Consider the following 16,272-nt stretch of genomic DNA (forward strand, 5'->3'; position numbering starts at 1 on the left):
TTAGAATTGCTGGGTTCTAAACTGGGCTCCAATTGGATAAAGATCAATTAGTCTTCCTATGAAACAGTTTCCTCATATGTAAAATTAAAATAATAATGTACTTCCCTCATAGGGTTCCCTAGAGAGCTTATAACTGTATCCCAATACATGTTAAATGTTCAATAAATATTAACTATCATTATAATGCCTAGCATAGCCTCTGAATGCTTAATAAATATTCGTTAGTTTATGGATAAATAAATACAGAACTAACATCAAAGTACAGTTCTTACTACATTCAAGGCCCTCCATTTTATTTTGTTAAGTGTCTTCCTGAATATAGAAAGAAGAAAACATAAAGAATAAACTTAGGAAGTAAAGTAATTAAAATTATTTGGGGTAAAGGAGAATGTAAAGAAAAATTCAATCAGTTATATAAAGTGAAACAAACACACGGTTATTTAGGATAGCTCTAAACTAAGATAGTCATCTTATTGTGCAGAAAAGTAGAACAACTTTTCTTCCTCAAGTACCTTTGTATCATTTAAAATAAACCTTAATTTGCATCATTGCTTAAAAAGGATCATAATTATTAGTGGATGAAAAAATTAAATTAGTATGTCATAACTAACTTTTTATATAATGAAATGAAATTAGATAGATTATAAATTACCAAAGTGCTGCATACATGGCACATGTATTGTTTCCTGGAGTTTATTTTTTCTTTCATGAATGCCTTGCTTTTGAAATATACAAATAAAGACATAGATGAAAATGAGATTGAGTTCAAGATAGATATGCCCTACACAGGTATGTGCACATGTGTGAGTGTGTGTGTACTAGCTCACGGGATAAAAAGTATTTCTTACTGGGAGTTGCAGTCAGAAAAATTTGAAAGTAAATGCTATAGTCTACAGTGATAATTTTAGGCACAAAACTTGTAGATAAAATTGAAACAACTTTGTCATTTCCAACTGACGTCAAATTGATTCAGTTATATTTTTCTCTCAGCATTTCTGGCCTTTAAATTTAATTCACTTTATTTGAACAAGCATGTACTTAACTCCAGGCCAAATGGTCATCATTTCAATCAATGGCCATGAAAAGAACACTCGTCTATTTTTTTTTTTTGTTACTTTAAATAAGCAATGGTGAAAAGTATATAAATAGTGGGACCTAAAGCTACTGCTTCCTGGTATTTCTTCTATAAAAATTCTACTTTAATTATAAACATTACCCTGAATTTGGGAAGACTAGTTACATAATAAAACAGTAGGCCTTCACACTCAAAGTGCAGGTCACTACTGAGACATACACACTAGAGGTGAAAGAAAGTCCTTATTGAGGACAAAGACGCCCTATCTTCGTGAAATGAGCCGATCACTGCTTGTTAGAGAATAGTGACAAAAGTTTATAAAACCATCACCAAAAGGCAGTTTGTTTGTTTTTTTTCCTTTTGGTAAAACTGATGAAACCTGTGTTTTCTACAATTATCTTGTAACTAATTTTAAGAACTTCGCACACTAATCAGGGATGAAAGGGTTAGAACGGTGCGCTACCCATGTTTGTCTCCTCTGATGTTTTGGTATGTGTTTTGTAAACGATGGGGTGGGGGAGGGGAAGAGCCTTCAAATTTTCTTTTATATAAACCTTTCTATTTCAAGCGGATGGAGGACTGAGGAGAGAGTTGTGCATGTTTGACAGCTTTGACTCAACCTTCTCTTTGCCCAGAGCACAAACAGCCAGCATCTTCCCCCAGGCTTTTTGGCGAAAACTGTCTAAAAGGTGCTCATTAATGACAGGAAGAACTAAAGTGAGACCACTGTGTGGAGGAGCTATCCTTCAGCCATCTAATAACTTTGAGACACCGCTATTCTGGAAGATATTAATATTATTATAATCTTTCAATCTGTGAAGTCAAGCCAGTGATTCTGAAATGAAAGACAGCCTATTTTATGAAGCGAGCAGGGACATCTTTTCCTCCTTTATTAATTTAATGTTGAAATCAAAAGAGGGTATATTATTTGCTTCAAAAGCCAATAACAGGTTCATGCCTGATCTGCAGCATTTCATATTTACAGCCCATCTTTCAGAGGGTGGACTTCCTTTTTCTCACAGGTTTCCTTGTCATTTTATAACCCGATCACTGGACCATGGAGTCAAGACCCCTGGATTTACGTTGTGGTTTATTCTTGTGTGGCTTGTTGAGGGCTGTATCTCTATTGAATACTGAGAAATCATTATGACTGAGACCAGAGGTTGGCTGAGAAAGAATTCTGAATATCTTAGAGGTCAAATTTTCTACAAGTGTAACCTGTCTATGTAATTAAATCATGCCTATTTTTGGCCAAGAATATGTATAAATCAAAGACAAGTCTTGAAAATAAAAAAAGCTTCTCCCCCAAAAACTGACTGGCAATGCACTGAAGTCCAGACTTCCAAATATTTTGGTTGTTACAGTTTTCATTTTGTTCTTACATACACCTCTTCCTGTGTCACTTCAAAATACAACGTTTAGCACGTCCTTAGACATTTTAACCTTAATGAGTGTGCATATACTATAAACATGGTACCAATAAAGCACAAAAGCGAAATACATGTCCTTTCACACAAAGACATTTGTATTTCTAGCCATTGACCTACTGCCAAATTTCCTGATACATCATTCAATCTAATTTTCCAATCTGTTGAAACATTCTCCGGTTGCTGAGTGACTTCATCAATTGTATTTATAACCCTGGCCTTAAGTTTCTTCAAATGATGTGGCTTTGATGAGTAAACAGTAGATTTTTGGCAAAGGCTCATAAAAAATAAAAAGTAGTCAAATAAGGACAGGTCAACCAAATGAGTTCCCAAAGGATTATTTAAATCCTCTTCTCTATCAGATAAGACCAGATGAACAGCTTTCTCAAGCCAGGCCTTTGACAAAAGGTTGAGAATTGGGTGACTCTGACTTTTATATGGATCTGATGAAGGAGCAAGATCAGTAAAATCAGAGGCCTATCAGTACAGAAGGCCAGCACAAAACACCTCTGTGCTTCTACTGAAAACGTGTTTCTGAGAACTGGCTCAGGAGACCTCCCTGAGACACGAAAGGAGCCTGAACTTTCTGAGATACGGAAAAAGTCTTGTTCTCAAATGATACAAGCACCTCATTGCCGATTCTCTGTGGACGGATGTGTCCTGAACTGCGCTGTCAAAGTAAGGGGACAGCGGGGCAGGAGGGGACGAGGATCACAGCCACTGGCCCTTCCCAGGCGTTCTCATGCTCCCACTTGCATGTGGCAGGGCATCCGTTCCAACGGATTTAGCCTAGTTTGGATCAAAGCTTCCTCTACTTGATTTAACAGATTTGCTCAGATGGAAGGTCTCAGAGGAGAAACAATGTTAGTAAATGGGGAATTTCTGAACATATGAATATGTAGGTCATTGGATTTTTAAATAAATTAGAGAATAGTTTATTAAGGAAGAGCCACTGTACATATTTTATGAAACCACGCTTATCATAGGTCAGTGGACACCCAAATCCATTCCTTAGAAATATTACGTCTTTTAAAATACTGTCATAAGCCTCTAATTAATGTTTTAAGTTCATAAAGTGACAAGGGGCAAAAGAACACATAAGATTAGGATTCTTAAATTGTCAAAATGAAAAGATGTAAATACAGTAAATAGATAAGCAACTTATTTTATGTTCATAGGTCCAGTACGTGAAAGAATGCAAACACTAAAATAAATTCAGGATATAAGCAAGGAAAATAAATGTGCAAAAAATAATAATAATAAATAGATGAAACCTCACAAGCATACTGGTCCTATTACTTCTTGAAATAATTAATCCTACAAATAAGATTTGCATCACTGACAGAGCACTGGAGATGGGCAGGGCCAAGGAGCAAAGCCACTCTGAAACTCACATACAGCACCTAATGCACCACTAGGACTCAGTAGGTATAGTTCCCATTTAAATCAAGTTTGGAAGATCTCAGAGGAACTCAAAACCAATGTCTGTTTCTATCTCATTCTCTCTCTTTCTGTGTGTCTCTCTCCCCCAACCTGCCCCAACGTTTAATATCCATAAGTAAATCTGATCTCAATATCAGTCCACTGATTTCAGAAGACTCAGTTTAAAATAATGGTGATAATATTTTTCAAAAGAAAGTGGTAAAGTAAAAGCTTATTTGTTATTTCCATAATAACATCTTGCTTTGTGAAAGTAGAAGGCATAAAATTGAAGGGAGTCTTCAAACTCCTATCCCATGGCATAACCAAATATCAACTAGGCTAGCAATGGCGTTGATCTATAACCTGGGATAAAAAGCACATCCTGAGATAAAGGCAGTGGTGGGATTCAGCCAGTTCGCACAGGTTCAACAGAACCGATACCTAATTTTTTGAGTTTGGTGAAAGGGTTGTTAAAATGGCACCTGTAATCAGGGTTCTCTCTAAGGTGGGCACCTGGGCAGCCGCCCAGTGTGGAAATCACAAATTGACATTCCTTATTCTTTTTTAATGTTCATCTGTGCAACAGCGTATTCTAAGTGCCCATAGTAATGTTCATTCCTTCCATAGGTGAAAAAAATTGCAAGTGAGGATGCCAATCAAGAAGCAATATGGGCCTGACCAGGTGGTGGCGCAGTGGATAGAGCGTCGGACTGAGATGCAGAGGACCCAGGTTCGAGACCCCAAGGTCACCAGCTTGAACAAGGGCTCATCTGGTTTGAGCAAAAGCTCACCAGCTTGGACCCAAGGTTGCTGGCTCGAGCAAGGGGTTAGTTACTTGGTCTGCTTTGGTCTGCTGAAGGCCCGTGGTCAAGGCACATATGAGAAAGCAATCAATGAACAACTAAGGTATCACAACAAAAAACTGATGATTGATGCTTCTCATCTCTCTCCATTCCTGTCTGTCTGTCCCTGTCTATCCCTCTCTCTGACTCTGTCTCTGTAAAAAAAAAAAAGAAGAAGAAGAAGAAGAAGCAATATGGAAATATCTTAACAGTTTTATTGGGGTTTTTTTCAGGTATTATTTAACATTTTTTCATTAATATTTTAAAACTTTCTTATAATCTAGTTTTGTTTACTTCTTTTATTGGTTCTTATTTAAGTGTTAAGTGCATGAAATAATAAACTACCTTTCAGTCTATCATTTTTTTATACTTAAAATGATCATTAGGGCAGAAAACCAGTTTTTCAATTATTTGAATTTTATGACTGGATAAAGGTTCCTACGCAGGTGATTTATTTAAAAAGTGTTCCTTGAGGAAACTGGTGAGGGACTAGGAGAAGCAGGACAGGGAAGGGAAGAAACCCCAGCCAGGTCCAGCCTCAGCCTGACCCTGCAGAGAGCTCCAGAGTGGAAGTCACCCTTCCGAGCTGTCCCTGCCACAGGAGAAACGAGCTGGGCTCTCATCCTCCTCCACCTATCAGATGTTGTTTAGCATTTACAGCTCCTTGCCAGTGTGAGCAAAGCAAAATCCAGCAGCCTGAGGAGAATCCTCTGAATAAAGAGTCACCTAGCAGATACTGGGTTTCAGAAGTAAAAGCTCAGGCTGGGTTGGGGCGGGGGGCAAGGGGTAGAGTACAGAAAGAGAGCTGGTGCGCTGTCTGTCCGGCCTCCTCTGGGGCGCTGACTCCTGCACATCACTTTGTGATCACTGCTAATGCATCATAGGACTGCTGAAAACTAATGACCAGGTGAGAAATCATCTTATCACTTTTATCTTACTATTCTCATTGCTTCCCGTTTGTCATACAAGTCTTCCAATACATGGAAAGTAGGGCTAACTTTTTCTTTTAAAAAACTGTAAAGAAGAAAGTATTTTTGACATAAGAATATATTTTATATAAGGTCATAATGACAAAAATAGGCTTTTACCCTCCTGATGGCACAGACAGATATGACAGTCTTGTTATACCCTGCATCTAGAACATCAGTCTCATGCCCATGCTGAAGATTCAATATCCTGGCATTGCATGGCCTCAAAGGTGCTGCTTACCTCACCAGGAACATGTGAGTTAATTTCATGTTCATAGGCAGTATATGTCTGTATTAACAAACCAATAGAGAAATATAAGAAAAAATAATAAATAAGATTGGTAAAAGGTCGTCTACAACAGAAGTCATAACCTTGTCATGAGGTATGCATAGGGCATCATTTTATCAAAAAACATATATAGTGGCTTTGCCCTGGCTGGATAGTTCAGTTGGTTAGAGCATCACCTGATGCACAGAGGTTGCCGGGTTGATCCGTGGTCAGGGCACATACAGGACAGATCAATGTTCTGTCTCTCTCTCTCTCTCTCTCTCTCTCTCCCTTCCTCTCTTGCTAAAAATCAATAAATTAAAAACATGTAATTTTAAAAAAGGTACATAATAGTTTTGAAAGACATACTGATTAAGATAAAAATGTATTAAAAGCAACCTCTTAGAAATATAATTTTATTTCTTAGTTATGTTATTTTATATCTCCAAATAATATACTTACGGATCAGATATACAAAGAAATTAATAGTTTGTCTTTGGAACTGACATTTTTCAAATGCTGTTATGAATTTGAATTTTTCATCTGAGAGTCTTAAACATGAAAAACTATGCTATTTTTTTAAACTATTCTAGCATCACTTACAAATGCCATGCATGTGATTTTGTTCTACACACACACACACACAAACACACACTCAAATTCCTAGATTTCTTCTTGGTTCAATTGTCAAGCACAAATTGAGGAACACAAACTGTAGGGTGAAAAACTGCTTTTCATTGAATCTGATAATAAATGAATAATAGACTTCATGAACTATTTCTGGAAAATACTCAATGGACTGCAGATATGCTACATATCAGTAAAGCAACTGAGTAGAAGGCTGATATTGGCCTTTGGTGTCCATCTGAAATAACAGTTCTGATTCCATTTGCTTTGGGGGAAAAATGTTGAGATTCTTTTCTGTCCAAAGATGAACAATTCATTTATGTTATTATTTATAAAAGTTAATTTTTATTTCCTTGTTATAGCTGGCAAATTATTATATCACCCATAAATGTCTGATCACACTCAAAAAAGCCTAACATTTGGAAAAGCCATGGATGGTTTCATAAGGCATAGTACACCATATTTTCCATCTAACACTGCTGCTGGTGAAACCCAGCTGTCCAACCTCGCTGTTAGCGACTACAGTATATACAGCGAAAACAATCTGCCTGCTGACCTCTGGCTTGAGTTCAAACTATGTCATTCTGTCAATACCATCTACCTTGATTAGGTTGGGCTTTATACACAACAGGTTATGATCCCAGAGGAATGAAAAGCTTTCCCAAATTAAAAGCAGAATTTTAAAAGGAAATACTCATACATTCCTATGCAATTTCAATTTGATATCCTCAAGGCTGGCCCATGAACTCCAGCTCATGTTGATTGAAAGTGAATGTTTCTTTCTGGGTGTAGCCATCTTACAAATTTAATGGCAGGAGGAAAAAAATAAAATGTGTTCCATGCTTCAATTAGACCTTTTATAACTTGGCACTTGAAAGATGGCAATGCCAAAGAAAAATCATTAATCCATAAAAATAGACAAAAAGTATTGTATAGGAGAAGACAGACCTCCAGGAGTCTAGGGCCTTGGCAGGGCATTCCCTCACACCAGCATGGTCTGTCTTTTGTCTAGCCTCATTGGGAGTCTTCTCTTAGGCTTCACGCTATTTGGACAAAAGGTATACTGTATTTTGTTTTAAATCCAAAGTAATATAACCATGCTTTCATGGTACCCTTAGCCAAAGGAGCTGTATATAGAACCAGGCAATAAAATGTTGGCTAGCCATGAAATGCCTATTCACGCACATGAATGACAGATGAAAGAAAACAAACACACAGAACTACAAATACAGACTAAAGATGTATCCACCTACTTTGTATTTTGTAACAGTATGCAACAGACTTGCTCAAAAGGACAGAGTTTTTCATAACCCCAATCCATATACCTGTAGACACCCAAATGCTGCCTGAGTACTTGAATCATAGAGAAAAGTGATGGAGTGATGTTTGGAACATGTGCAGACCTCTATGAACCACCGAACTCATTTTCAAATGATGTAAACAGACTCTGTCAATAATAGAATGTATAAATTTGCTAAGAGTCAAGGGAGCAAGAAATTTCACCTCTCTGGGTCTCCTGCCATAGTTAATCTGTCAGCACCAAACCTCAAACAATCCCACTGTGTTTCTTCCCTGCTCCCACGCCTGTAGTTCCAGCACCGCGGAAGACTGTTACCAAACCACAGCGCTTGGTGCTATCACTGGTGCATGCTTTTTAACTTCGGCTGAGGTCCCAAACTACCTCACAAATCCTTCTATCTCAAACTGACTCCCTCACCCATTCAAACTGTCAACCCACTTCTGGCCTCGCTTTCAACACCAAATTTTGGAAACAGTCATTTGCAGCCCCTGCTTCTGTATCTTGGACAGTTAATCATCCTTAACTTTTAAATTCTGGCTTCTGCCTTCACCATGCTAACGAAATTAAAATTTGCAAAGATCTCTACCAACCAATTACCAAATTTCATGGCATGGTTTCAAGCCTCTCCCGCCCAGACTTCTCTGGTTTCCACACATAAACAAGCTTCCTGGAAAGCCCACTCGCGTCTTCTTATCTCACAAGCATTTCCCCCTTCTTCCACCTCCACCTAATCCCGCCTCTCCTGGCATTTCCTCTGTGTCTTCCTGGTGGTAGTAGTAGTGATGCTTTCTTCTTATCCCCCTGACTCTTTAAATCCTGGGCCCTTTAAATAAGTTTCAAATTTCTTTCTCAGCATCAGACTCATATTGTCAATGTCTGCTGCACGTATTCACTTAAGAAATCGGCCTGCACCTCAAAGTCAAAATAGCCCCATCCAAAATATTTACTCTAACTTTACCCCAACCATCTCCTTCAATATCCTCCTTGATTCTCTAATAAAAGCTTTATCCTCAATCACCGAACTCACAGCCCGGCATTATCTTTACTCCTTTCCTCTTTACCCATCCAAATGGTGGCACTTACTGTCGACTCTATTTCCACGATGCTTCTTGACTCTACTCCATTGCCAACAGCCTTGTTCAAAATTTATCCTCACTTCAGCTGGACACCTAGAGCACCTTTCTAAAAGATGGTACTACCCTCTTGCTATCATGAGGGGGAAAAGAAATCTTCCTAAAATCCAATTCTGATTTTTGGATCATAGCATATTCCTACATAAAATCTTCACTGACTTCCAGTGCATATTAAATAAAGCTCAAAGTTCTTAGCACGGCCCAAAGATCTTTTTCAATCTGTTCCCTCCAGATTAAAGTTTTATTATCTAGCTTTGTTATCAACTGCCAACTATTCCCCTATCTTTGACTCAACACTTTTCTCATAAATTCCTATAGCCTAAAATATCCTTCTCCTACATCTTTGCCTGGAAATTTTACTTGTCCTTCAAGGTCTAACTCCCCAGCAACCTACTACTCAAGTCAGTTGTTTACATATGTGCTGGCCCATGATCTTTTTTATTTTTGCACTTGCACAGAGTTTAGATCCCTGCTATGCTTTCAGTAGGTAGGGTGGCTAAATTAAAAACCACTATCCTCTTATAAGACTTACCATATTTATTCTACTATATGTATTCCTTGCCCCCAACTCCTCATGAACATTCACTATAACCATTGCTTACACTCTCCTATACTATTCCTAGTACTTCATATTTTACTTTAACTAATTGGGCACTTCTTTTTTTTTTTCCATAGCAAGATCCTTAGCTCCTTGACATTAACACTTTTATTTTTTTCTCAAATAAAGGCTAGGTTAGTGGTTCTCAAAAATGGCCCCCAGACCAGTAGCATCAGCATCACCTTATTAGAAATGAAAATCTCTGGGTCCCATCCTCAGAGCTATTGAGACAAAAACTTGGATGAGGCCCAGCAATCTGTGTCTTAGCAACCTTTTGGGTGGTGCACATGCACACTATGTCTAAGAACTACTAGTGGAAAAGAACATCTTACTTAGAAGCAGCCTCTCAATAAAATAAGACATAAATAAACTGCTTATCTTCTTATCATTTAATATTATATTAGCATATAATTACCCATCACTATTTTATCAGTGTCTTAAATCTAAGTTGTATATTTTGAAGGGTTTATAAATTAATTATAGAAATTATAACATGTAATGATGCAACACAATCAAAAGTTGAAATGTTACAGAAATGTTACCTGAAAACTATATATTCTCATTGATCAATGTCATTCCATTAAACATAACTTACTAAGTAAATTTTTTTAAATACAGAAAATAAAAAAGTAATGATAGATTGACCATGCATAAATAGTTTTAAAACTATTAAAAAAAACAATTATAACCACAAAATTCAAGATCAGGGTTATGTCTAAGAAAAAGCAGATGAGAAGATAAGGGAGGAGAGGAGCACATAGACCCAAGTCATTGGTAACACTTTGGGTCCTGAGTTGGTGAGTACAGTTAGTTCATTATGTCACTGAAATTGATGAATTAGTCATAGCTATGCATGGATCAAAGGTGATAGTAGTTCATAAACTAAGCATTATTTATTAATTCTACGTTGCTCTGAGATCCCCAAAAATACTTTTTAAGATATAAAAGAGAAAATGTGTCACAATTCCATCCTTAGTATAAATGATATATATCCTTAACCACCAGATATCATGTTCAATGCTAATTGTACCTGTGTGCGATTGAATGCCACTCTTGCAAAGACAGCTTGGGATACACTGGCCCTCTTTAGCTCATCTCTGACTTGCTGGTAAATATCTGGAGAGACTTCCACAGAAGAGTTGGTTGGCTCTGGCTTAACTGCTCTGGGAATGGGTGGATGGTTCAGGAACTGCTGGTTGATGGCTTGAGGATGCTGGTGAGCCAGGAGCCGACTCACAGCAATCTGTTGGTTTATCAGATGGGCCATGGCTATCTGCTGCCTGACAAGCTGTGGACTAAGCTGGGGAGAAAGTAGACCAGGGCTCATGATGGGCTGTAACGCGGGCACTTGGTTTCGGATTGGAGTACTGTGGTGGATTTGGCTATGAGGAGACTGTTCGTTGGTTTTCCCCAAGGATGCCAGCTGATTCATATTTGGTAAATGCATTGGACGCTGGCCCAGAACACAATAGTCTGAAAGGTTTTCTCGTTCCACTCTTTCCACTGTTAAGAGATAAAAGCAATAATTACCATTATTTTCATTGGTATAATTTGTTGCTAATATATGTAGTACTATTTTAATCACATTTTTGGTAGGTTAATGACATAGACATTTTTAATACAAAACTGGAAGCCCCAATGTAAAAGTAAGTTATTCTTTACTGCAAAATGTTAGAATTATAGATTTCTTTCATAGGTGATATGAAAGCAATAATATTTGCCACATCAAATTTCTTAAATTCTTAAAAGTGGGCATTTTATTGAATAACCAAGAGAGAAACCATTAACCATTATAAAAGCTAAACCCTCTCATATTTCCAAGCTCTAGAATCTCCTTCATCGCCCTCTGTTATAAAAACACCAGCTGTTTTCATCTTCTGTAGTTTGTGGTTAATGGTCTCTATAGTTCATGGTCATCAGGAAATGATAAGAACAACATCTCCTGCCAAATTAACTACAACCTCCTAATAAAAATCCAGATTACTATTATACAACTACGGAAACATTCATAGAAAATGTCTAACACATAGTATATCCTTTTATCTACTCACTTGCTATCTTTATTATAGGAATATTTCTTTAAGACAGTGATATTTTAATGATTGTAATATGCACTAGAGAATAAAAGCTCACAAAATTATTAACATCACCTTGACTTGCCATTAAATAAGATGCTTCCCCTCTCCAGGTTATCTACTTATTTACATTCTATTGAACTTCAGTAAAATTTTAAGGAATAACCTTGAAAGGTTGAAGAAAAGAAACAGTATCATCTATGTTCAAACATAAGGAAGATATTTTTTTTCTTCCCCCAAGAATATTTCTTGAGAACGAATGAGTCATCTCATAGTCAAATTCCTATCTAAATCTCTGTATTATTTTATTATGTAAAACAAAGGTTTGTTTGGAGAAAACACATTAAGTTTAAAAACCCTCTATCATTACTAGTTTTAAATACTTAGAGATGTAATCTACAAAATCTGATTTTTTAATCAAAAATTCCAAACAAATTTAATAATTATTTCTTAAAATTGCAAATGTTGAAAATGACTGTGCGAAAGCCTATTAAGATAACATTAAAGAGCACTAATTTGGGTGGTTACATGCTAGAGATCAAAAGTACTCACCAATAGGAAACAAATTTTAAATATCCCCCTATTTTGTAACATTATGACAGTGTCTGAAGTTTGTTGTATAGTTGACAGTGACAGAATCATATTTGAATCAAAAAAGTACTGAGTCTCAAAACTTTAGGCAGAAGTGATGTGTGCTAGAAGGCTGGGTGAGCCGGGCGTGGTGGCGCGCGCCTGTAGTCCCGGCTACTCGGGAGGCTGAGGCGGGAGGATCGCTTGAGCCCAGGAGTTCTGCGCTGTAGTGCGCTATGCCGACCGGTGTCCGCACTAAGTTCGGCATCAATATGGTGACCTCCCAGGAGCGGGGGACCACCAGGTTGCCTAAGGAGGGGTGAACCGGCCCAGGTCGGAAGGCTGGGTGAGATGACTCAAAACAGTGATGAACTTGCCTTTACTTTGGCAGAAGATGCTAGTGACTGATCACATGCAGAGAATTTGAATAATTAGCTAATGAACTGTAAGAGTGGGGAAAAGTAATATTTCTAAATTAATATTGTATGTAATATGCAATTTTAAAATACACATTAGGAAGTAAAGCAGTACATAAAAATGTAGGTAGCCATTTGGCCAGTTTATCTACATGTCTAAAGGTTTTACATTTAAAACCTCCCGTTGGGAAAACAGATAAACACCCATATCTTGGGTTCACCTAATAGTCAGATATACGCAGTACAGTTTTCTGCTGAAAAATAAAACTGATGATTGCCTAACTTTCCTATGAACCCCCAAATAAGTCAAAAGTTTACCTCAAACTTCTTTAAGTGTTCAATTTTTATCTTAATCCTTTCAATGTAATTGATTTAGCTTGTATTCACTTTTCCTTCATAAGGTTCAAGGTGAACAAATTATTTTAATCTTATCCTCCAAAGGCAAACATTTTTCAAGTCATTGTATTAATTAAATTTTAAAGCATAGAATCTTAAAATCAACCAAGCAAGTAGTTAAGAGCCTTCAAATAAAATAACCTAACAGTTTCCACAAAACAAAAATTACTATTATAACTCCCTTATTGAAAAAAGAAATAAAGACCACAGACTGCTTCTAAAGTAGTTGTCCTTTAGAAGCAGAAAATTTCGGCCTCGGGTAGACATTTTATTCACTTTTATTTGTTTATTTGCTTTTTAATTCTGCCAAACTAAAGACAAATTCAAATATTAAATTATGTTTCCAGGTACTTAAGCAAAAGTTTTATCTGTTTCTTTTTCTGCTTAAAAAACATTGACCCATTCTCTCATAGGATGCATTCTTTGACCGAAAGCTAATTTTCCAAAATTTCAGCATTTTCATTTTTCAATGAGTTAATTACTTTTGAGGGAGTTGCTTTCTTGAGCTATATCTGAATCACATCATCAATAAGAAGACACTCCATTCACAGATCTAATCATAATCATACACACATATAAGCACAAATATGAGTTCCATGAAACCTAGATGAATTGGTATAATAAGAATTAGAATGTCAATCCCTATTCCTTTACAATTATACATAATAATTCTCCCTTTTCTTATGAGTTCCTAGATTTTTATAAATTCACGCAGTTAGGAAGAGTGACAGGAAGTATCCTTAGAAACACGTGGGAACACCGTGAAGTACTAACTGCTCGGTAGACCATAATGAAGAACTGCAAGTGGCCACACCCCCAGGTGGAGACAGCCAGCTGTGGAGGCACAAACAGAGCCAGGGGAAGCCGGCCGTGAAGCCAAGCGGGAGCATTCCTCACTTGCATCAGCTAGCTTTTGTCTTCCTCATACTGTCATTTCTTCAGATTTTTTTCAAGAAAATGAAAAATCTGGAATGTTTACGTGACAGTTCCTAACTTTTAAGTGTTGGCAACTAATTCCATTTTCAAAACACAATAAAAGCCAAATGAAACATTTCTGAAAAACAGATGCTGCCCATGGACAACCAGTCTTAGGTTTTAGTTATAAGACTAAAGAAACCCACTATGTTGTTCAAGAAAAAAGTATTCAGCAGCATTTGTCAAAGATGGTTAGGCAGCCCTGGCCGGTTGGCTCAGCGGTAGAGCATCGGCCTGGTGTGCGGGGGGGACCCGGGTTCGATTCCCGGCCAGGGCACATAGGAGAAGCGCCCATTTGCTTCTCCACACCCCCCTTCCTCTCTGTCTCCCTCTTCCCCTCCCACAGCCAAGGCTCCATTGGAGCAAAGATGGCCCGGGCGCTGGGGATGGCTCCTTGGCCTCTGCCCCAGGCGCTAGAGTGGCTCTGGTCTCGGCAGAGCGATGCCCCCTGGTGGGCAGAGCGTTGCCCCTGGTGGGCGTGCCGGGTGGATCCCGGTCGGGCGCATGCGGGAGTCTGTCTGTCTCTCCCCGTTTCCAGCTTCAGAAAAAAAAAAAAAAGATGGTTAGGCACACCTTCTCCAGGACCACAGTCATAGACAGAGGGGACACTGCAATACGATTGTACAGTGAGGAGAGGGTTTGTTCCCAACACCAAATACAGCATGAGAAAGTGAGACTTCATGGCCAAGGAGTAGGGTGAGGGTCAGCAGATGGAAAATTACTAAGAGGAAGTATCAGAAGTAAGGGGGATTCTGGCTAAACCAACCTAACAGGATTCTTTGCTGAAGACAGGCCAGGGTAATCAGACATCACCCGGGGGAAAGTGGCAGATAAGATATCAAGGGTGATCAGATACCAAGGGTATAGGGGGTTCTGGTTAAACTGACTTAGCAGGGTTCTGGCTAAAACTGGAACTGAAGGAAGTGTCGAGATGAGCCTAGGAGGAGGTTCAGAAACCTGTCTAAAATTTGGTCAAGCAAAGAATCTTTATCAATGTTTTTCAGTCCTGAAAGCTCAACCAATAAAAGCCAAGTTCTCTACTCCTAAAAGTGAAGGAGAAAAAATCATCATCCCACTCTAAGAATGCCTAAAAAATCAAATGCTTATCAACAGGTTGCATTTCTACTGGCCAAGGCAACACCATAATGCTTCACACAGATTTTGCCAAATTTATGAAGTCTTTTTTTTTTTTCATTTTTCTCTGCTGCTCCTCTTATTAAAATAATATCATAATAACATTTAGCCTCTTAAGTCATGGCAGGTAAAATATAAATGCTTTTAAGAAGTCAGCAGGTCATGGCCTGATAACTAGTTGTCCGATATAAAAAGATTGCAGTTCAATCCCTGGTCAGGGCACATACAGGAACAGATCAATGTTTCTCTCTCTCTCTCTCTCTCTCTCTCTCTCTCTCTCTCTCCCTTCTTCTCTCTTTAAAAGCAATGAATAAGTTTTGTGGGTTTTTTTAAAGGCAGAGGAATATCACAATGCACCAGACTCCATCTAAAAACTGAATTTGGGTATTCATTATTTTTATTTCTTTTTCTTTGTACCCTTCTGTAAAGCCAGGAGCCGCCATCGTGGCCATTCACATGCAGGTTCGCATTGGATTCGGACAGTCGGTAAAGAAACCATGGAGCCAAAAACTGGTGGGCCATAGCCTTTAATCCTAGCTTGCACCCGGCGGGCAAGTAAAAATACACACTGGGCTCCAAAACCCAGTCACATTCAGTGCTCACAAAGCCACTGACTTATCCGAGTTTCCTAGAATCAAAGGTTTCTAGCTCACCAGCCTTATTCTCCTCAGTTCCCCATCTCCTTCCTTATCCCAGATACAAACTCTACACAAACTGGCATCTCACTCAGCACTCCGCCATCTTGGCTGCTTCTCCTGGCCTCCTCCACGTGGCCTGTCCCTATTTTATAGTGTAGAAATCCAAACACTTAATCCAATATACAAAATAGGGAAGTCTCTAATACAAAGTCACTTTCTGAGGCATGATTGGATTGTACCACCCTACATCAAAAAGGGTAGGAAAGGCTTAATCCCAAAACCAAGCCCCAGGCTACTAGGATTCTGCCTGCCTTTAGCCCACCCCAACACACATTAATATCACCTGGGCGACGGCCTCCTCATGTTATCTTTAACAAAGTGAGCATAATACATTTTATCTGCCCAACA

The 16,272-nt window shown here is 38.3% G+C and overlaps 1 protein-coding gene across 3 annotated transcripts in view; it reads right to left on the minus strand.

Annotated features, from left to right (window-relative positions):
- SATB2 (SATB homeobox 2) overlaps nt 1-16,272 on the minus strand; it is a 194,886-nt gene that overhangs the window by 69,107 nt on the left and 109,507 nt on the right. For all 3 annotated transcript variants that reach the window (XM_066345909.1, XM_066345910.1, XM_066345908.1), the window contains one exon: nt 10,691-11,163. In XM_066345909.1, coding sequence (XP_066202006.1) covers nt 10,691-11,163 — 473 coding nt within the window. The remainder of the gene's footprint in view (nt 1-10,690; nt 11,164-16,272) is intronic.

Source organism: Saccopteryx leptura, chromosome 7 (assembly GCF_036850995.1).
Source record: "Saccopteryx leptura isolate mSacLep1 chromosome 7, mSacLep1_pri_phased_curated, whole genome shotgun sequence".
NCBI classification, from domain to species: domain Eukaryota; kingdom Metazoa; phylum Chordata; class Mammalia; order Chiroptera; family Emballonuridae; genus Saccopteryx; species Saccopteryx leptura.